Source organism: Barbus barbus (assembly GCF_936440315.1).
Source record: "Barbus barbus genome assembly, chromosome: 11".
In the NCBI taxonomy this organism is placed as follows: Eukaryota; Metazoa; Chordata; class Actinopteri; order Cypriniformes; family Cyprinidae; genus Barbus; species Barbus barbus.
In genome coordinates, this window is record NC_136739.1 from 3,268,530 (window position 1) to 3,290,535 (window position 22,006).

Below are 22,006 nucleotides of genomic sequence, written 5' to 3' on the forward strand. Positions count from 1 at the left end.
AAACCTGACATTGGTTGGTGGTCTAATAAATTTGTTAAGCACTGTGTATTGTAAGAATGCTGAAGTACTCTGGTTTCTTACAGATGAGACACAGAAGTTGCTGAAGGAGTTGGCTCACAGGAAGCCCCTCCAGGTGCCAAATATCTACCACCATCTGCCTCACTTGCTCAACAATGAAGGCAGCCTGCACCCTGCCGTACAGGTGGGCCAGGGACGTACCGGAGGTGAGCCAAACAACATGCTATTCAAACATCTGATTAAACAGACTGAAATATCACTCTCTTCAAATCAAAGCTGAAGTTTGAATGTCCTTTGAATATGACCAAACATTGATTAATGACTAAACTGTGCTAGTTTTCACTGTTCTTTAGTCACTAGACAGAATCTAATCACTGTTAATAGCCTCGTTATAGCCTTGCTGTCTGCCACGTCCTTGCTTGTCGTATTATGTTACACACCTGTTATCCACAGGCTGATAGCGCAGTTGTGAAATCTTTTGCGTTATGAAACCATTATAATGCATTTTTGGTTTAAATCAAGGTATTGTTCATTATATCTCGTATCATATCCTATCGTATCATAATTGTTTATCCTAAAAGTAAGAACATTCATTCATTCGGTATTTAAATGCACACACTCATTTCTTCCTGTATTTACATTTTGAACATTTTATATTTATTTTCTCCTCCCTTTGAGTTGTTGAGCTTATTCATTTTTCTTTCTGAATTATGCACGGGATATGTGGTTAGTTGCATTTTGCATTGTTGCTTCTCTTCCTCTTGCTTTCACAACCAGTGCTGACGTGCAATGATGTGTAGCACATTTTTGGTTCACATCCTACTCGTGAAAAGCTATTGCATTAAAATACTGGGAAATACCTCAGATAAATTGTCTGAAGGAAACGAGATTGAGAAAAAAGGAAATAAACAGGAATCCTGTTATATTTCTGCTGTATTTAATGTATCCATAAGCTGACCGGAACTAAACATAGTGGTTGTGATTGTAGGGATGTAAACATGTTTGTATGACATATTGTACCACACTATTCTGTATCAGGCAGTATGTGGGTTAACGACAGATGAGTTAAGGCAAAGGCTATTACGACAGATGAGTAAAGGCTAGGTGTCTTTATTACAAGCGACATCCTATGCTGGGACAGACTGCAGTGAATGACAACAATGACGTTAGAGAATGTAAAATAAAACCTTGTGTGACTGACCCCTGTCACACGAGGAGGTTGTTTTTCTGAGCATATGGGAAAAACAGAGAGAACTCATTGCTTTTGGAAAGTTGAAGCCCACCCATACTCTACGCCCGCCTCCTCCAAACCCACAGACGGGCCTCTCCTGCTGGCTACAGTAATCTCAGCCTCCTGTTTCCAGACTGTCTGTGGGCAAGACTGCGGCCGGCTCTGGCTCGTGCCTGTGCCTGCGGGCCCTCTCTTCTCAATGAGATCGTGGCTTAGAGGGCTATTTTTAGAGCTGTAAATGGGGACATCATCTTCTGCCCAGACCCTAGAGACTGCACCATATCTCATGCTCAACACCACCCCCTGATCAATATAGACTCGGGTTTGCAAACAGTTAAGAGTCCATGGAGAAGATCTAAAATATTCATGTCAGTTGTATGAACAATAACTAATGGTCATTAATGAAAAGTTTTTGAAAAATATTTTTACCATTCACATTTAAATTTAATGACTCTGAATGTCATGTGGTTTAACTATCATGTAAAAATTTAAGTTTTTATAAATGTTTTTGGAGAGTTGCACCAGTTTCTGGAGAGTCGCACCACATGACTTTTTACAAATGACGTTGTCTCATTATAAAAATATCAAATTTTAAGAGACTTTAAGGTACTTTTTTTTGGTCGCACTACGTTATTTTGGCAGGCAAAATTGTAATAATGGAAAATTTTAATGAAGAAATAATAATGATGGAATATGCCAAATGTTTTTGGTTTTGGAGTTTAATTCTTGTAATTATTATTTTTTTCCGCATTCATTATGATATCAGGGAAGTTTTTTTTCTTTAAACCGCCCTTTTTCTTTATGCCCCTAATAACAAAATTAATTTTGGTCACACTTTATTTTAAGGTCTAATTCTCACTATTAACAAACCATTGACTATGATTTTTGCCGCAATAAACTCCTTATTTGCTGCTAATTAATAGTTAGTACTGTAGTTAAGTTTAGGTATTGTGTAGAACAAGGGATGTGGAATATGGTCATGCAGAATATGTGCTTTATAAGTACTAATAAACAGCCAATAAGTTAGTTATAGGCATGGTAATTAGCAACTAGTTAATAGTGAGAATTGGTCCCTATACTAAAGTGTTACTTGAATTTTAATTCTAAACTATAAACTTGTTCAATTAATGAGCAATATGCTATATATTATGTAATGTGGTGCTGTTAATTTATTGCTAATTTATTTAATGTAAGTTATTTTCAGTAAATCTAGCTTTAGCTTTAGAGTCTCAATGGGAGTACCTAAACATGCAAAGGCTAAAACCCCTTGATATACACAATAAAAAAGAGAGGTTTGAGAGGATTGTTTTAGAGACGCTCACATTATTAAAAATGTTCAGCAATATAGGATTTCCGTGAAACCCCCTACTGACTCAAACACAGTTTTTCTCCCTCAGTAAGGTACTGTAACATCCCTAGAGACCGTCTGTGTATAAATCTGCTATAGTTTAGTCTCAAGGCACGTTGAGTGGCTGTCTCAAAGAGAACCATTCAGACTTCACATATTGCTGCTGAGGAGTGAAGAAAGGGCATTCTGGGAGAATGATGCAGCTCAGCGGCTCTTTATGTAACCGAGCGCCTGGAGGCCAAATGCTACTTTTGTGAAAGAGAAGAGGTGGCGTAGAAGAGGATGACTTGTGTTGAATGCACAATAACTTAAAAACATGCTTTTTTTTTGTAATGTGCCACTTTTATTTTTTTTCTTTCTCTCAGGTGCTTTACCTCTCTGTCTGATAAACTTCCTCTCATTAATGTGCTCTCTCTATCTCTTCCTCTGTCTCTCTTTGATCCTCAACCTACTTTACTCCTTACTCGCGTGGTGTTACCTCTCAAAACACTTTGTCTTGCAGTGCAAGACGAGGACATATTTGACTATCTTCTGTGTGTTGCTGATGAAGTGTGACAGGGCTTCTGTCAGTCTGTCACTCAAATTGGTACACACACACACACACACACACACACACACAGCCAGTAGTTCAACCTAAGCACCTGTATGAAAAGTGCTCCTGTCCATTGCTGACATTTAGTCTTGAGTTTTTAAGCAAGCATGCATATCACCAATATGATTTATCTCATGGATTTTCATATTCAAAGATGCAGGTTTGCTATTTAAATCATGTCTAGATTTTTTTTTTTTTTTTTTTTTTTTTGTAGAAGAGGATGAGAAAGTTTCGAAACTCATGAAGATATGCATGAAGGCTGTTATTGTACTACTGTCTATACAGAGAAATCAAAGAAAATTAAATTTGATAAATGTTATACGTAAATGATAAATATAAAATGTTTATAAAAAATAATTTATATATATATATATATATATATATATATATATATATATATATATATATATATATATATATATATATATATAAATTATTTTTTATAAACATTTTATATTTATCATTTATGTTATATTTATATTATATTATATATAAATATAATATAATATAATATAATATAATATGATATGAGAGAGAGAGAAAACATTGCCATGATTTTACTAATACAAATTACAAAAGGGAACAAATTAATCAAATATGGCATTGACTTTATAAGGCAAGGAAACAAATATCTTTTGTTTTTTTTTTGCTAGTCGTGTAAAAGGACAATGCAATATCCCTCATACTGTTAACACATGTTATTGGTCCCTTGTTGAGGATCTTGTTTACTCATATTCTGATTGTATCAGGAGTCAGAGTCTGTTCTTGTGCTTTGCTTTTCTTCCTTCCTGAAGGAAGCTGAATTTCATTGCCCCATCTGTACTGCATCTCTACTCTGGATGTACTTTCTCTTTCTTATTTCAGATATCAAGCCACAGAACCTCAATCAACTTCCGTGTCACATATTCATGGCAGTCTCTAAACAAACCGATTTCACGTTATTTAGAGTAGTTTGTCATCAGCCAGGCGATGACTGTATGATGTGCTGGTAAATTTATGTTTATGAGGTTTTGTTCGCTTTTCTACGCAGTTTCCATGGTGATGGGCATCCCCACGGTGAAGCGGAAAGTAAAGTCGTACCTGTCAGAGACGCTTCATTCACTCATCGATAAACTCTCGGCGGAGGAGAAGCTCGACTGCGTCATCATAGTGTTCGTGGGAGAGGTGAGCATTTTTCTCATTGGTTTGAGAGTGTGTTTGTTTGTGTGTGAGGATTGTGGCTGGCTCTGTCTTCCTGTTTGGGAAGATTTGTCATAAGTAACTTGATATGATGGAAATTACTTTGCCATGCCCACATGCAAACACTGACTAAACAAGTGGTTCTCAATGAGGTTCCAAGTTCTCTCAAATTTCAAAAGCACGCAAAAACATTCCTATAATGTTGGCTGTGTCTGTGAATGTAAGCAGTTGGGGAAGAAATTGCATGTGTATCAGTATATTAAATCTGTGAAACAGTTTCTCTTGGACAGAGTGACAACATACTACTAACACGACTCAACCAGGCCTCGTCCTCTTGGACATGAATTATTAAAATATGGGATATTGTGATGTTCCCAGGAAGAAAACTCTGGACTATATAGAGATGAACTCTCTTTGGAGTGGACTTTGTGCTTTGTAGCATTGCAGATCTTTTTTGTGCTCAAACATCAAAAGGAAGTTTAAAGTTTACAGTTTAGATACTGTGTCATGTTTACTTGACGTTCAGAGTAAGATCTTAGTCGTGAGACCATCGACGGCTTTGTAAATGGCTGAATTTGGGTCAGTGGGGTTTGTTGTCTTGTTACCACCCGTTGAGGGGTGTGGGCGGCTCATGCTGAGAACAGGGGTCTCCAAGCTTTTATGCTGCTGTCTGAAGGTGAGAGCAAGAGGAACAGACATGCAGACATACCCCGGCAGGATTTGTCTCTTGCTTCATCTCACAATTTTGTATGTCTGAATTTGTTCTGAAATTGATTGAAAGGGTGATTTTGGCCCAATAGACACTTTTGTTTGTGATCAGTAAGATTTTTTGATGGAAATTAATACTTCTGTTCATCAAGAATGCGTTACATTGTTCAAAACAGAGAGTGAAGACATTTATAATGTTACAGAAGATTTCTCTTTCAAGTATTCAAATATTTATGTTCATTATTAATACTAAAAAGTAATGGGTCTGTGTAGTTTGGTATCCATTCATTTCTTTTTTTTAACCATGACCAAAAAAATGAAAAAAGAACAGTGGTTGTATTAGACATTAGAACTGTACGCACCAAATGCTGTAAGAAAAACTGAAATATTGACTTCTTTTCAGGTTTTTGTTTATTACTTTTTGCACCTTTTAATTAACATTTTCAAAAATGCACAAATGAATATAGAAAATTTTTGTAGTTTTCTTTGGCCAGATTAGAAGTAATGCTTCTCTCGCACGTTTGATTGAGGACTAGAACAATGTACATTACTTTAAAATATGATTTTAATATAGACATTGCTGAATCCCTTCCCAACTTTGTGACAGGCGAACAGAAATGCGATGTCCAAGAGAAATGCAGTCACTGTGCTAAAAGCGACAGGTATTGCTTTCAAGGGAAGCCTTTAATGTCAAACCTTCACTGAGGCAAAGGGCCTGGGAACATTAATATCAATCTAAATATAATTTAGATATATATAAGAAAGACATAACTTCTCTTACTTCTGCAGATACCGGCAGGCCCGGTTTCAGAATTAAATCAGTGAGGGTGCTTCTGAAATAAGTCTATTTTGACACATTTTTGCCTTTATGGTTATTATTGCAATGATGGTGACATCCGTATTTAAATGCCACATTTAGGTTATATATGCCAATGTCACTGCATGCTTGATTATATCCAAGAAAGTGCACAGAATGTGCTCCAAAAGCTGTCACTCACTTCAGTTCATCGCAATCTCAGTTGAAATTGACTGCAAAAACATGAAGCTCTGGAGTGTTCACCAGTGTCCTATTTTTTTTTTTTTTTTTTTATAGCTTCAACTGAGTCCTGCTTTCGTTTGAGGGCGCTTAGCACCTCTAGCACCCCCGTAGAACCTTGACTGTATACAGGCAGCTGATTAAATGCAAAGAACATGTAATGAATAAATATATCATTCATATTTTTAGGCCTGTAAAATGATCAAGACACTAGCTTTATGGTCATAAAAATATTGATGCCTTTTGAATTATTGACGCCAAAGTTTTTTTTATAAAGCATTGGGTTCCCAGTAGCCACGTTGGTAGAGCTATGGGCGCTTTTAAGGCCCCAAAATACTTCAAACGAAATCGAAGAACGAACTGATATGACGTCATTTCGAACAAAATCAGGCTGAACCGAAGTTTGTTTTTTGTTCGTTTCGGCAGTTCGATACAGCTCACCAATGCAAACTTTCTGGGGAGTTCGTTTTGGCTCCTAAACACCTTTGAACACCTGTAGAACAGTACAGTGTTTCTATACATCGACTGTCTTGGCATAAAACATGTAGTTATTTTCCTCCAGTCTGTGGTCTGGTGTTTTGTACCCGCCTCAGTGTCTGTGTGTTGATGTTACTGATGTTTTCTGTGTGATCAGTCATCAGCTATTCTTGTGTATTTTTGTAACAATGGTAGTACAGTAATTAGTTTGGAGTGCTTTAGTAAAGCGGGAACACCCAGTGCATCTAAAGACCCTCTAATGAGACCCTTGTGTTACCCCAGCACATGTGTGTGACAGAGAGAGGATATCCCTTTCCACATCACTCACTGCAGTTTTGCAGTTCTTGCACCCACAGATGGTTTAGGGTGAAGAAAATCCGTGAGAAAAGACAATTCGTCCTCCTCACCGAGATAACAAACAGCCCAGAGCAGAGTTACTCCTATTCCCATATTTTTCCAGGCTGTCAGGTGATGCTGGTGTATTTACTTAGTAGTTACTGCACCTGTGTGTGTGTGTGTGTGTGCGCTAACCAGTGCTTTGTTTGCTTCCTCACAGACGGACATAGATTATGTAAACAGTGTGGTTGCAGGCCTTGAAAAAGAGTAAGTAACCTTTTCTCTTGCCAAACTTCCTCAAGATTAAGTTTTGTTATGATCTCAATTGTACGTTTAACCTAATGGTTCAGATGCCTTGCTAACTGTTGTTCTTGACTGTCATTGTCCATCAGGTTCTACACGGAGCTGAATTCTGGGTTACTGGAGGTCATATCTCCCCCTGCCAGCTACTATCCAGACTTCAGCAACTTGAAAGAGACCTTTGGTGACTCAAAGGAGAGGGTGAAGTAAGTATTCAGGAAACATTATGCTCTATAGGAGCCACATACTTCTACAAAACACTAATAGACTGTATATGATAAAACAGTTGCCTTGTTGCATACTGTAAATGTTAGTATATAGAAAAATGTATTCCTTAAAAGTGACCTAATTTATTACCGAAAGTTGCTATATAGACTACTGTTCAAACGTTTGGGATTGGTGAAATAATACAAATATTTTATGCTGATCAAGGCTGCAGTGGTTTGATCGAGAATACAGTAAAAATGCTGTATTATTGTTCAGTGGTATTAAACATTAAAATATATGTCGTCTGTTTGAATGTATTTTAAAATGTAATTTATTGCTGTGATGTATTTTCAGCATCATTACTGCAGTCTTCAGAAATCCTTCATCAATGTCGAGAACAGTTGTGCTGCTTAATATTTTTGTGGAAACCATGATATATATTTTTTTCAAGATTCCTTAATAAATAGAAAGTTCAAAGGTTAAGATTTAGTTTAAAATAGATATATTTTGTAACAATATAAATGTCTTTACTGTCACTTTTAATGCATCGTTAATGAACAAAACTAATTGAAGGCTTTGACAGGTGCTGTGTGTAGGTGTATTGATCGCGGTCTGTCATATGGTTGCTCTGGCTGTTGCTGCAGCGAGTGCACGTGACAGTATTTATGTGCCCATAGAGATTTCTGTGGTGAGGCTGAAATAAAGTTTTGATTAGCTCTGATCTCATATTTCAGTGCCTGAGTCAGAGCTGATTTACTGTCACAAATGTGATTAGAGAGGGAGAGAGACAGAGCGAGAGGCGTGGCAGATTTGTTTGGAGACAGGAAGCCAGTAAGCTCAAGTTCAAAGACATCAACTCATTCTTCATTACTTCCTTCCTCCTCTCTCTCTCTGTCCTAAAAGGACCTCTCTTCTCATCTCCTGCTCTCCCTAAATCTTTCATCCACAGCTGTCTCAATTTAATCTCTATCACTCTGAGCATCTCTTTCTTTCACTGCCTCCTCTGTCTTTTGGTGTCATGCTCTCTATCTTTCATAACTCTGATATTCTGTATGTCCTAGGGTTGTCACGACTGAAAAAATAGTCTGTGTTAATGCCGAATATTATTATTATTATTCCCAATTTAAATACGAGAGAAATATTTATAGACATGCAATTCAACACACTCCTTTATTCAAATTAAATAATAATATAACATATTAAATAAATTCATTCAGAGCCATGCAATTAAGAGCAGGAAGTAAACCATTTCTGACAAACATACACTACCATTCCAAAGTTTGTTCTAAGATGTTATTTTTTTAAAGAAGTTATTACTTAATTTTTTTTAAAAAGCAGTTACAAATATTTTTTATAAAACTTCGTATTCATCAAAGAATCCTAAAACACAATTTCCACAAAAATACTAAGCAGCCCAACTGTTGTTAATTCAACATTGGTAATATTTAGCAAATCTTCATATTAGAATGACTTCTGAAGGATCATGTGACTGAAGACTGGAGTAATGATGCAGAAAGTTTAGCTTTACCTTCATAGAAGTAAATTGCATTAAAAAAAACAGCATTTTAAATGTTATAACATTTCACAATGTTCCTGTTTTTATTGTATTTTTGATTAAAAAAAAATGAAACCTTGATGAGCATAATAATTTTTTTTTTTTTTTTTTTAATACATTAAAAATTCTCGCTGACCCCAAAATTTTGAACAGTAGTGTAAGAGAACATTCTTAGACTACTGACCTGCTGTACCAAAATACAGCAGGTCTGTTAGGCTGCACTTGGATACTGAATCAAGCCTGTAGATGCTGTAGAAAGATTGCTAGCATTATTTTTATTATTTTTTCCTTGTTTGACTTGAGCAAGGGTCAGCTTCTCATTCTTAAAGTTCTGTTTAAATCATTCATTAGGTTGCAATTCCTAATTAAATTATTGGCTTTTTGACTAAATTAAATTTAACTACATTTTTGCTCTCATTTGGTTTTTGTGCTTGATTTTAGTGTTGATTTTGCACAATCAAGGCCATTGCCAAGATGGATTCTGAGTGAAACAACTTACTTTAAAGTTGTACCCAATGATGTCATCTGACATGACTCTGTGTGTGTGTGTGTGTGTGTGCGCCTTGTTGAGCTTCTGAGTTCTTATTCTGTTCCACAAACTCTACTCTCGTCCACTTTAAAGGCCTTTCCACACTGAGAAGCGAGGCGAATGTTGCTTTCCCACCGAGCGGGAAACGAATGTTCGCCTTCTGCTAATTCACGCCTGCACACTAGGTGGTGCCGACCAACAATGTATTTTTCCTCAGATTTTATAATTATGAGTGCAATTAGCATCAAGCTACACTTGAAAATGTATTTAATTATTAATGTATGCTTACCCTTATCATCGAGTGCTTGTAATGACTTCCGATTGTGATCTATAGTTGATTTTGATTTCTATAATAATAAGCAGACACATGCACTCTTTGTATGTTTAATAAGGTTACACTGCTAATATTAGTCATAAACATCCTTTATTTCTATAAAAAAATTAAATGAGCTGCATACAGAAAATATATCGTCATAATCACGTCTATTTGCGTTCATATTTCATGTGTAGAAAAATGTTTCACTCACTTTTTTTATTTTTTATTTTATTTTAATACGGAAGATCTAGACTAGAGTGTGAACGCGCTCTGACTCCACAGATCACATGATTCAGTGGATAATTATTAGAAATGCTATTCTGTATGAAGAACATGTAAGAATAAATCTGTTCTGAAATGCCAACGATTACAAGAACTCAGCATCCACTCTCTTATCCAGGATACTGTTCTTCGGTGTTTGTTTGCACTGGTTTTCGAAACAGCGCCAGCATTCTCATCCTTTTGTGCAACAGCAGCTGCTCCGGTCACGTGATCCTAGCTCAAATCCGATTGGACTGCCCATGTTTTCGCTTTGCGAAACTGAAAAGATTCGTCGGACTGGACGAAAAAAAAAAAATTTGCATTTTCGGTGCGCGAATGTTGAGATTGAGGTCTCTGCAGAGTAAAAGAGGGCGTTTCTGAATTTGTGGGTGTTTTCAAACTGCTGGGAGTTTCTCAATCATACAAACAAAATGATCTCCTTTACCTAACCCCACCCCTAAACCTACCATCACTATGACGTCAGCCAATCAGGACACATGGTCTAAAAACGCCCCGATCTGGTAACTCCCATTACTTTGCTGCAGAGACCTATACTTGCGAATATTCGCGGTCTGTGTGGAAGCATCCATAGGAAGCTGTTGTTTTATTCCAGCGAGTCGTCGCATCAGAAATTCGTTTCGCTTTTCCGCTCTCAGTGTGGACAGGCCTCAAGTCAGTTTGTTCAAAGGAATTGAGCGGCTTTGATGCATCTCATATTTAATATTATTTGCCCTTTTTGAATATTTATATCTCTCTTTTCTGAACCCTTTACCGAAAAGGACGAATGAATGACAAAGCTTATATTGAGTATGCGTGAGTGATGCGTTTTTGTTTACAGACTCACCCCCAACCCTTATCTAGCTTTTCGTCTGTGTATGTTTCTGTTACTGTCGGTCACACTCATCATAAGCTTGACATCAAGAATTTCACTCCCGGTCAGCTAGCTGACTCATCAACAGGCTAACTTGTACATTAAACCTTTGCTTTTAGACTACTGGACATCTCCCTCTCCCGTTTTTAACGTGTTTTTGTGTTTCTTTGTAGATGGAGGACCAAGCAGAACTTGGACTACTCCTTTCTAATGATGTATGCTGTGAACAAAGGGGTCTATTATGTCCAGGTAATCAAATGACCAAGTTTAAAGGTTAAGCGTGTAAAATCTGCACCACTGAACGGAATTAAAAATCGAATGACTTTTCAAACAGGTTCTCAAAACACTCCCCCGTCTGCTGTTGGTCGGTAAACTCACACCATTGGTTGAGTCAGTGTGGCTGTCTCAGGATGGTCAGGATACAAATAGAAACAGAGCAATGTTTTGAAAGCTTCATAGTGTTTACACTTTGGGTAAAGCAACCCACGCATGCTTTCTCATAGCTGTTTCTGCATTAACATAAGCTAAATATTGCAGAAAGAATTTTACCTCTGAAACGGTTATATCGCCTATATGATGATCTAAATGTTTTTCAATCTAATGTCTATTGACAGCATTTGTGGCGTGCTGTAAATGACCACATACAATAATTAAGATGCACAATAAATTGGTACTGTATTGGGTATTAGTGTGTATAGTTTTTTTATTATTATTATTCAGTATCAATTAATACTGGAGATATATTGGCCTCTATTGAATATTTAATTGTATAGGTTATCTTTGGCATTCTTACATTCTCTTAAAGTTCAATTTTTTTTAAATTGCTAACAATTTCATTAAAAATAGCATTAAATGTGATCTTTAGCAAATTGTAAAATGATTATGCATTTTCATACGTTACTTTATAATGCTTAAATTCACCTGTGGCATTTAAGACTGTTAGTTTTAGTGTTATGTTTTTATTTTATGTATAAATTATTGATAACACTTTACTTAAAGCCTTTGTATAATGCTTTATAAAAGTAGATTTAATGCATTAATTATGCCTTGTAATGCACCTTATAATGCATTGTACAATCTCATGAATAATTATAACCACAGTTAATACATTATAACACTTATCAATTCATTGTTACACTATGCATTTTAAATTTTGGTTATTAACAACAATTTATAATGCACATTATGAACAATTATAATGCATTATACCCTTTAATAACCCTTTATAATGCATTATACATAAAGGCTTTAAGTAAAGTGCTACCAAATAGTTTTATAAATTTAATTATTTATATATTTATTTTTAGTAGTGCTGTCAAACAATTAATCGCGATTAATCGCATCCAAAATAAAAGTTTTAGTTTACATAATAAATGTGTGTGTGCTGTGTATATTTATTAAATACACACACATACAGCATGTATTTTGAAAATATTTACATTTACATGTATATATTTATATTCATATAAATTATATAATGTATAAACATTTAATATATAAACGTAACATATTTTTCTTTAAATATATATACGTGTGTGTGTATTTACAGTATATATTTATATAATAAATATACACAGCACACACACATTTATTATGTAAACAAAAACTTTTATTTTGGATGCGATTAATCGCGATTAATTGCTTGAGACCAGTGTTAAACTTAAACCTGAAATGTTGATGAAATATCTTTTGATTGAATTATTCGCTTTCAGTCCGCTTCCCAAACGGTGTATATTTGAGTGTAGGTTTCTAGTTAGTGTGCCAGATCCCCACTGGAAGCTGTTCAGTTCAGACAGAGACCCCAAAAGCTCTCTGCTCAGGGGTTGCTGAGGTTACTCGTGTATCTGGATATACCCTAAAGACACACTTTGGCTCTGTAGCGGTTGTCATGGGAACGTGGCTTGGTGGTTTTGGGATTTCTGTTTTTATGAAGTGATAATGATTTTACAGCTGGGAATATGATCCGGGGAAAGAATTTGCTACGGTTAGAGCAGCTGGTCGCAGCAGACTGAAAGCGGCGTAACGCTCAACTTGACACCTCTTATTTATTTCTCTCTCCTGGACAAACAAACATGAAAAGCATAACATGATGAAAAATATCAAGCAGACGCTTCTGCCAACCAGTTATTTTTTCAGTGATATCAGCTGTAATCCTGTATGTTTAGTGCTCACTAACCCATGCCCACCTTTCATCAAATCTGTTAGAATGAGCATTATGTAAATAATATAAATTAATAAATGCGTTTTTATATTTATACTCGTTTCAGATTGTTTTAAATATCTATCCAGTATCACAAATGACAAGTTTTAGACTCTCATGCAACATCATACTTGTGAAGAGAGGCAGATTTCTTCCTACTTTTTCAGTTGTTCTTGATGAAAAGCTTTATTTTGATTTATTGTATTACATTCACACTACCTTTCAAATGTTGGGTGTTAGTGAGACTTTACTTTTATTTCTTTTTAAAAAAGGAAAATTAAAACTCTTATTTATCGAAGTACTAAAATTATCAGTAAAGACATTGTTACAAAAGATTTCGGTTTCAAATAAATGCAGCTCTTTTGAACTTTGTTCATCAAAGAATCCTGGAAAAAGAAATCAACAGTTTTATCATAGCAATATTAAGCAGTAAAAACATCGATAATAAGATTTATAGAGTGATAGTGATAGATTGATCATGTGACAGAGTTTTTAAATATATTATTTTGCAGTATTATTGATTTTACTGTATTTTGATCAAATAAATGCATAAATAGTGAGCATAACAGACTTCTTTCAAATAAATAAATATCATTCGTACTGATTTTTAACTTTCGAACAGTTGTGTATTTAGTACTTTTCTAATATTTGACAAGCATCCTGTATTAATGTTCATTTATGTCATTCCACTTTCTCATTCTCACGTGCTTTTTACTGAATGTTGTCATTTTTTTTTACTTTTTTTCTTTGCTGTGCCAATAAATCTCTCTAGTGTCTCCATGTCTTTGTGCTCTCAATACACGCTGTGCTCTCTTAGGAGAGGGGAAAGGTATTGCTTTCATGTTTTTTTGGAACTCAAGTTACTCCAGAGTATAGGACAACATGCTTTAGCTTTGCTTTAGTGTCTGTCTGTGCTTACATTGGTGGCAAGAGCGTCTATGTGTGACGTGATTTATGTTTTTTTTTGTATTATTTTTCTCTCTTCTCCCTTCCTCCAGGTTGATTGTTAGATGTGGTATTTTTTGTAGGTGCAGCATGCGTGAAAGTATATCTGGTTTATGAGCTGTTCTGTATGATTCATATTTGTTTCCTGTTGTTTTAACAGTTAGAGGACGACATCGTTGCCAAGCCCAACTATTTTGCCACCATGAAAAACTTTGCCCTACAACTCGCCACTGAGGACTGGATGATCCTTGAGTTTTCACAGCTGGGCTTCATTGGTGTGACTTCTATATTTTTAATTATCTTTTTTTATACATGTTCAGCTTCAAATACCACTTGGATTACTTGAGTTATTGTCAGCATTTACTCATCTTCCTGTCGTTCCAAACTAGGGGTGTGTGATTATATATCGTCTGCGATTTTTAATATCGTAATTGTTGTTTTAACGATATGTAATTTGACATTATCGAGTATTTAGCAAAAACCAAACAAAACACCTATGGAGTGCACGCTTGCATTACGTGATGAAGTCTAGACCAGAGCACACACGCATTTAGAGTATGTTCGTTCACTGCATGATTCGGTCTAATAAAATGCACTAAGAATGATCTCAAAATTCAAGATATGGGGCAGAAAATGTCATTTCATATAGTTAATATCACATGAAGAGTGCCGCATGATTACAAATGTGATATTGATTTTATACAACAGTTCAATAAACTGTTTTTGTTCCATTTCGGCAACAACAAACAAAATCCAAACAGCTACTGTTTTACGTCTCTGAGCAACATGACGATGTTTCGTTCCTGAATGAATCAACCGTTTAAATTATTCGGTTCAGTGGCAATGACTCACTTATTAACACTGACTTGCTGCCGCCTAATTTTACATTCAAAGTGTCTTTTCATTTTAAAATAATTTCAAATATCAGTATTTTGTTTTATGTTTAAAATATCAAAACATTATGCATTTATAACCGGAGGTTAAATCACTCCATGTCCCTCTGAGCTGCATTAAACACTGTGTAAATACATCTAAATACCATTCAGATGCTACTTCTGCAAAGATTAATTTTGTTAATACTAGTTTGTTGTTTGTTAACAGCCTAAATGTCTTATTATTCTAATTGACTGATTAAATGTAACAATTTCACTCAAAAGATGCACACTTTTAGAAAAGAAATGGCTTTATTTAAAGTAAAAATTGCCCATAAAATGTAAAAATCTATTTAAACTTATATGAAAAGATTAATTTCTATCACTGATGTGAACTGACCACACAGAATATGATATGAACTGATTATCGTTATCGAAAAAATCCCCCAAAATAGCGAGATTTTATATATTTGTTTTCAATACCGCACAACCCTATTCCAAAACTTTTGTGCTTCCATGGAATACTAAAAAATATTTTGAAGAATGCTTCCACTGCTCTTTTCAATACAATGGAGTCACAGTATCCAAGAGCAATCAAGCCCCCAAAAAGCACCGTAAAAGTAGTCTATATAATTTGAGCTGCATAAATATTCGTCTTTTGTGTCCCTCTGAAGAAAGAACAGGTTTAGAAAGACATGAGAGTGGGTAAATGATGACAATTTTAATTTCTGAGAAAATCTCTTTTAAAGGGATAGTTCACCTAAAAATGAAAATTGTCATTTAATTACTCGCCCTCATGTCGTTCCAAACACCTTCAGAACACAAATTAAGATATTTTTGATGAAATCTGAGACCTACAGAGACAGTTAGAATAGTCCATGTGACATCAGTGGTTCAACCGTAATGTTATGAAGCATCCGTGTTGTATGTCTGAACACTGGCTCCTGCGTCAGCAGCATCACACGCATGCATCGTGCTGTTGTGAAGACCGACAGGGAAGAGAAAAAATAGTTGAATATAGTTGTTGTTTTTGTTTTCTTTGCGTACAAAAATATTCTTGTGGCTTTATAACAATACAGTTTGACCACTAATGTCACATGGACTGTTTTAACTTTGTCCCCGCTACGTTTCTGGGTCTTGATCGTGGTCGTTGTGTAGCTGTCTATGGAGGGTCAGAAAGCTCTCGGATTTCATCAAAAATATCTTGTGTTCCAAAGTTGAACAAAGGTCTTACAGGTTTGGAATTACATGAGTGTGAGCAATTAATGACGGAATTTTCATTTTTGGGTGAACTATCCCCTTAAGACTTTCTTGTTATATACTTTTACTCAGCAAGGATGCATTAAATCATTTGACACTGAAGACTGGAGTACTGGCTGCTGAAGATTCAGCTGTGCCATCACAGGAATAAATTACATTTTAAAATGTCTTATAATAGAAAACTTTTATTTGTAATAATATTTCACAATAATGTAATTTTTACCATATTTTTATCAAATAAATGCAGCTTTGGTGAGAAAACATTTTTGAGTTAAAAACATTTAAAAATCTTTACAACCATAAACTTTTTAATTATGCTCTTTTTCTCTCTCGTTCAGGTAAGATGTTCCAAGCCCCAGATCTAAATCTCATTGTGGAGTTTATGTTCATGTTTTATAAGGAGAAGCCCATTGATTGGCTGCTGGATCACATACTCTGGGTCAAAGTATGCAACCCAGAGAAAGATGCCGTAAGTTAATGTTCTCTGACTGTTTGTGTGTGTGTGTGTTTCTTTGACCTTGAACCCTCTTGAGTGGAGTAGAATGTGACCTTGTGTTTCAGATCTTTCTTTCTCCCTACAGACAGACACGTTATGTCTCTATCTATATTTCTTTATTTTTAACTCTATTTGTATTACTTCATTCTCATGATCTAATGTATTTGACTTCCTCGTTCTTTTTCTCTCCAGAAACACTGTGAGAGACAGAAGTCGAGTCTGCGCATTCGTTTTAGGCCCTCTTTGTTTCAGCACGTAGGCCTGCACTCCTCACTTGCTGGGAAAATCCAGAAACTCACGGTAACTTTTATTTCATGAGTGTTGTTTACACTTGTTATAAACATCCGTCTTGGGTGACCTCACCTGCAAAGTTTAAAACCCTTGTTTTAGCATAAAGGATGTTCAACAAGCAAGTCCTTCATTTGGTATTTGGGACACATTATTGTTTACACTACAAATGTAGCTTTAGTGATTGTACAAAACATGTTGGAACCCGGTTACACTTGTATTTATCGCTGACTGCTTGTGATCAGACCGCTTGCGTTGGCTCTTCATGTCAAATCATTCCTCTTGCTCTTAAAGTACTCTAAAGTTTCTGATTCTCTTCCACACAAACTTGCTGTGGATTCCTGTTATCTTATAACATTTTGTCTTACCCTGTATCCTGTTTTCTTGTACCTTTTTTTTTTTCTTGAATAACTGACCTTTTTTTACCCAATTTTTCTTGCTGTTTTTACTATTAAGGACTGTTATAAATCAGTCCGGCCATCAGCTGCACTTTCTATTAACGTTGTTTTCTGCTGTGCTAGGATAAAGACTTCCTAAAACCTCTGCTGCATAAGATTCATGTGAACCCGCCGGCGGAGGTGTCCACCTCTCTTAAAGTGTATCAAGGTCATACACTTGAGAAGACCTACATAGGCGAGGACTTCTTCTGGGCCATTACTCCGAAGGCTGGAGACTACGTCCTGTTAAAGTTCGATCGGCCTGTCAACATAGAAAGGTCAGTCTGTCTCAGGACGACTGAGAGAGATGCACACACACTCGGAGATCGATGGTAATGATGGCCCGATGACCTAGAGCCAGTGTGAGAGGACATTTGAGGGATCAGTATTGCATTTGTCTGTATTTATTTAATATACTATTCACATGCACATACACACACCCAAATGATTTCTTTCTGTAAACTTCACCCTCTCCTGAAAGTGATGTTCGCACTCACTCAGAGAGCTCTAATCAGGAGACATCATTCACACGTCCCCATGTCTCACTGTCCTCACAGGGGAGTAGAGGTGGCTAATGAGAAGCTTCTAAAATAAGATTCTGCAACCAAAAGCACATGCACTCATGTTTTTGACATAAGCACACTGCACAAATATACAAAAAGAATGTCCTCCTTTTTTTTTCTTTTTTTAAAAGCCGACTTAATATTTATCTATTTTGAGCCCTAATTAGGAGACGACAAGCATATGATGCTTTTTGCAATGATGCTTATCATGCTCGATCAAGAAGTAAAAACATATATATATATATATATATATATATATATATATATATATATATATATATATATATATATATATATATATATATATATATATGTGTGTAAACAAAAACGTTTATTTTGGATGCAATTTTATTTTAATCGCGATTAATAATTTGACAGCACTATTGTTTACATGGAGTATTTTCATTCATATCACCCCCCCCCCCCCCCCCCCCCCACACACACACACACACACCCCCGATTGTGACAATGCTCTATGTTGAGCAGATACACAACTCTAGGAGGAGAACCGTTTTTTTTTTTTTTTTTTTTTTTGCAGGCCCAAACTGGGTCAGTACATTGGATTTCTGGTTGCCCTGCCAGAATGACCTGTATTTTTAGCAACAAATCTTTATATGTCAGAAAATATTTTTAGAATATTTTCTGTCTCACTTTATTTTAAGGTCCAGTTCTCACTACTAACAAATTATTAACCATCACATTTGGCCCAATAAACTACTAATTTGCTTCTTATTAATAGTAAGGTAGTTGTAAATAGGATTAAGGATGTAGAATATGGTCATGCAGAATATGTGCTTTATAAGTACTAATAAACAGCCAATATGTTAATAATAGGCATGCTAATAAACAACTAGTTAATAGTGAGAATTGGTCCCTATACTAAAGTGTTACCAAATTTTATTTTAAATGTGAATTTTTTTTTTTGTGGAAAATTTGAAGTCAACAAAATATATAAAATTTCAACCCATTTTTGTCAATTAAAAGCTCTTCTATATCAGCCAGCTAGATAATAGGTTAGTGACATGCACAGAATTCATAACCATGCTGTTATCATTTACTCGTGTCGTTCCAAAACTCTGTCCACTGGGCACTCTGTTGCCAGCATTTTTCTAAATATCTTTTACAGTGTGTCCACAGAAGAAATTCAAACAGTAACAACATGAGGTTGAGGAAATGATGACAGAGTGTCCTTTATTTATGTTTATTTATTTTTTTGGTCAGCTGTCTGTAGTTTCTGTACAAGAAAATCATGGTTTCTGCAAAAATAATAAGCAGCACAACTATTCTCAACATTCATAATAATGTTTTTTTTTTTTTTGGGGCACCGCATCAGCTTTTATCATGTGACAGGTTACACAAAAATTAAATTTGAACATTGAAAAGTTTTTTTTTGTGAAAGTCTCTCTCACACTGGTCGTGGTACATCAAACCATCCTTACAGTTGATCCTGTTAGTGAATAAGGGTATTTCCACGAGGGATTGGATAGATGGGAAATAGATGTGGACAGACAGTCATGTTGTTTGCCCATTAATTTTCTTTGTCTAACAGAGTCCTGACCTGTTCAAAGTGTTTGTTTGAGTAGAAACGGTGCTAACAAGATGAAGTGTCAATTCACTTACGTGTGACTGGATTTAATTAGCAGCTCAAGTAGGGGCCTATTTAGAGACCCCTTATCTGTGTGTTCTGGCTGCGCTATCATAGTTCGACTCAGTCTTGTCCATGTCCTGCCAGTGTTTGTACATGCGTTCAGGAATATTCATGAGCCTGTACATGCATATTCATTAACAATCATCCTTTGATTGGCAGGTTCCTCTTTCGCAGCGGAAACCAGGAGCACCCAGGAGACAAAATCGAGAACACTACTGTCGAGATCCTGCCCTTTTCGGTAAATAAAAGAGACATATCCTCAATTAGATTTATACGGTTTCCTCTAAATGTCCAATCAAGCCCTGAGGTGACAGGTTTGTCAGAGTCTAAGCGCAGGTTTACATGAATATCTGGCGTAGGTCTCCTGTGTACGCTGCCACCAGGGCTAATTTTAGTCAATCGCAGGTTGAGCTACCGTGGTAATGAGGCAGCGTACTGCCATCCTGCTGTGATACAGAGCTTAAAAGCCTTCGAATGGGCTTTGATGTTTGTTCTTGAAGATGCTCCTCGAATAAATGAGGCTGGAGTTTGTATAAATGGGTTTGTGAGCTTGGGTTTACTTATTATTTTATCATTGTACACAAACATTGCTCCCACAGTTGTGTCTAATATTGTATAATATCCCTTTTGAACAGGCTCTGGAAGTGCTTCTTAATGAGGATGTTATCTCTTGCAGGACACAGCATTGAAGACCAAAGAGAAATACAAACGAACAGAGGACCGCTTCTATAAACTTGGTAAGTTGTTAAAATCATGCTCAAATCGGCACTTGAAGCAAATGATTGCTGTGCCTTCCTTGCAAATATGAGAAACCAGTGTGATGTAACTCTATAAAACAATGATGACACTTATTCAGCATATGCTCAGTACATCTCTCTTTCTGCCTGAGAAAGTATTTCACTTTTCAACAAACTCATTTTGAGTTACAAGGTTTTTTTTGGTTTGCTCTTTATTTAGTAAACCACAATCAACATTTTCTTTTTTTTTTCACTGCATTTTTCCTGTAATGCACTCTAGCTTCCTTTCAAAACATGGCACTGTGGTTATTGCGAATATTGTTCTCTTATGATAAATTACTTCTGATTTTTTTTTTTTTATTCAGAAGTCCCTTTGGAAAGAAGTGTCTGGCAAATAACTGAACACAAAATGTTACAATCGCTTCTGGTCTCCCCTTTTAGAAATACATGTTTTTTTTCCTTTGTGTCTCTCTTTAGCTCAGTTTGAGAAAGGAGTGGCAGAGGGGACGGTTGACCCTGTCTTTAACCCTGTGGTGGCTGTTCGTCTGACGGTCCAGAAGGACTCTGTCGTGTGGGCAATTATTAGCGAGGTCTGTATGCTGCCTCTGGTTTAGGCCAGTCTAGTGCTGGACAGTATCTATCATAGTATATGGTAGTAGAGGTTTCGCTGTGATATTCCTGTTGTAGGTTGCATTTATTATATTATTCATTAGTTTTATTTAAATTCAGGAGTTGCATATGTGAAGCTCTTTTTGCACTAATGCCAGACTTATTTATTAATTATCCTATCTTTTGCTTTGTTTCTATCACTTTCAAGAAATACAAGAGGAAATAAACATCATCTTAAATAAAATAAATACCTTTAATAAGAGTTATTCATAAGTGTTCAATACCATGTGATTTATTTAGTACATAAACTATTTTTTCCTTTGAATTTCCAACTATTTTTATTATATATACCACTCCTCTTATATGAAATTTCGGCAACACTTTAGTATAAGGACCAGTTCTCACTATTAACTAGTTGCTTATTAGCAGTCTATTATTAACATATTGACATATTGATTATTAGTACTTATAAAGCACATACTCTGCATGACCATATTCTGCATGCTTAATCCTACCCTATACTTAAACTTAACTAACTATTAGGAGTTTACTGAGGCAAAAGTCATAGTTAATGGTTTGTTAATAGTGAGAATTTGACCTTAAAGTAACGTGTGACCGAAATGACTCCTGATTTGAGTATTTGGTTATACTGTCCAACCCTAGACCGATCGCTTGCTCTCTCCCTCTTAGTTCCTTTACTGTGAATCATTAGAATCATATCTGCAGTTACTGAATATCTTATAAACCTGATGCTGTATTTAATGCATTCAAAATTGTGAGCTTATAAAAGATCATATTTTTCAATTAAAACCATATTTTATCCACTCAAAACATCTCATTGATACGCGAATGCACAAAAATGTCAAGTTTTGGGTGGTATTGTGTTATTACAGTGTTTAATTAATTTAAGAGTGTTTTGATAAAGCAACAAGCCATACATCATATCTCTTCTGTTTTGCATTTTTTGTCAAAAACTCAACACTGAGC

At 35.7% G+C, this 22,006-nt stretch overlaps 1 protein-coding gene across 1 annotated transcript in view; it reads left to right on the forward strand.

The window, feature by feature from the left end:
- LOC306877145 (alpha-1,3-mannosyl-glycoprotein 4-beta-N-acetylglucosaminyltransferase A-like) overlaps nucleotides 1–22,006 on the forward strand; it is a 39,929-nt gene that overhangs the window by 14,058 nt on the left and 3,865 nt on the right. Inside the window, exons 4-15 of the mRNA XM_079428690.1 lie at nucleotides 84–224; nucleotides 4,220–4,353; nucleotides 7,146–7,192; nucleotides 7,318–7,431; nucleotides 11,138–11,213; nucleotides 14,270–14,384; nucleotides 16,580–16,710; nucleotides 16,930–17,037; nucleotides 17,547–17,740; nucleotides 19,833–19,911; nucleotides 20,350–20,410; nucleotides 20,888–21,000. Coding sequence (XP_079284816.1) covers nucleotides 84–224; nucleotides 4,220–4,353; nucleotides 7,146–7,192; nucleotides 7,318–7,431; nucleotides 11,138–11,213; nucleotides 14,270–14,384; nucleotides 16,580–16,710; nucleotides 16,930–17,037; nucleotides 17,547–17,740; nucleotides 19,833–19,911; nucleotides 20,350–20,410; nucleotides 20,888–21,000 — 1,313 coding nt within the window. The remainder of the gene's footprint in view (nucleotides 1–83; nucleotides 225–4,219; nucleotides 4,354–7,145; nucleotides 7,193–7,317; nucleotides 7,432–11,137; nucleotides 11,214–14,269; nucleotides 14,385–16,579; nucleotides 16,711–16,929; nucleotides 17,038–17,546; nucleotides 17,741–19,832; nucleotides 19,912–20,349; nucleotides 20,411–20,887; nucleotides 21,001–22,006) is intronic.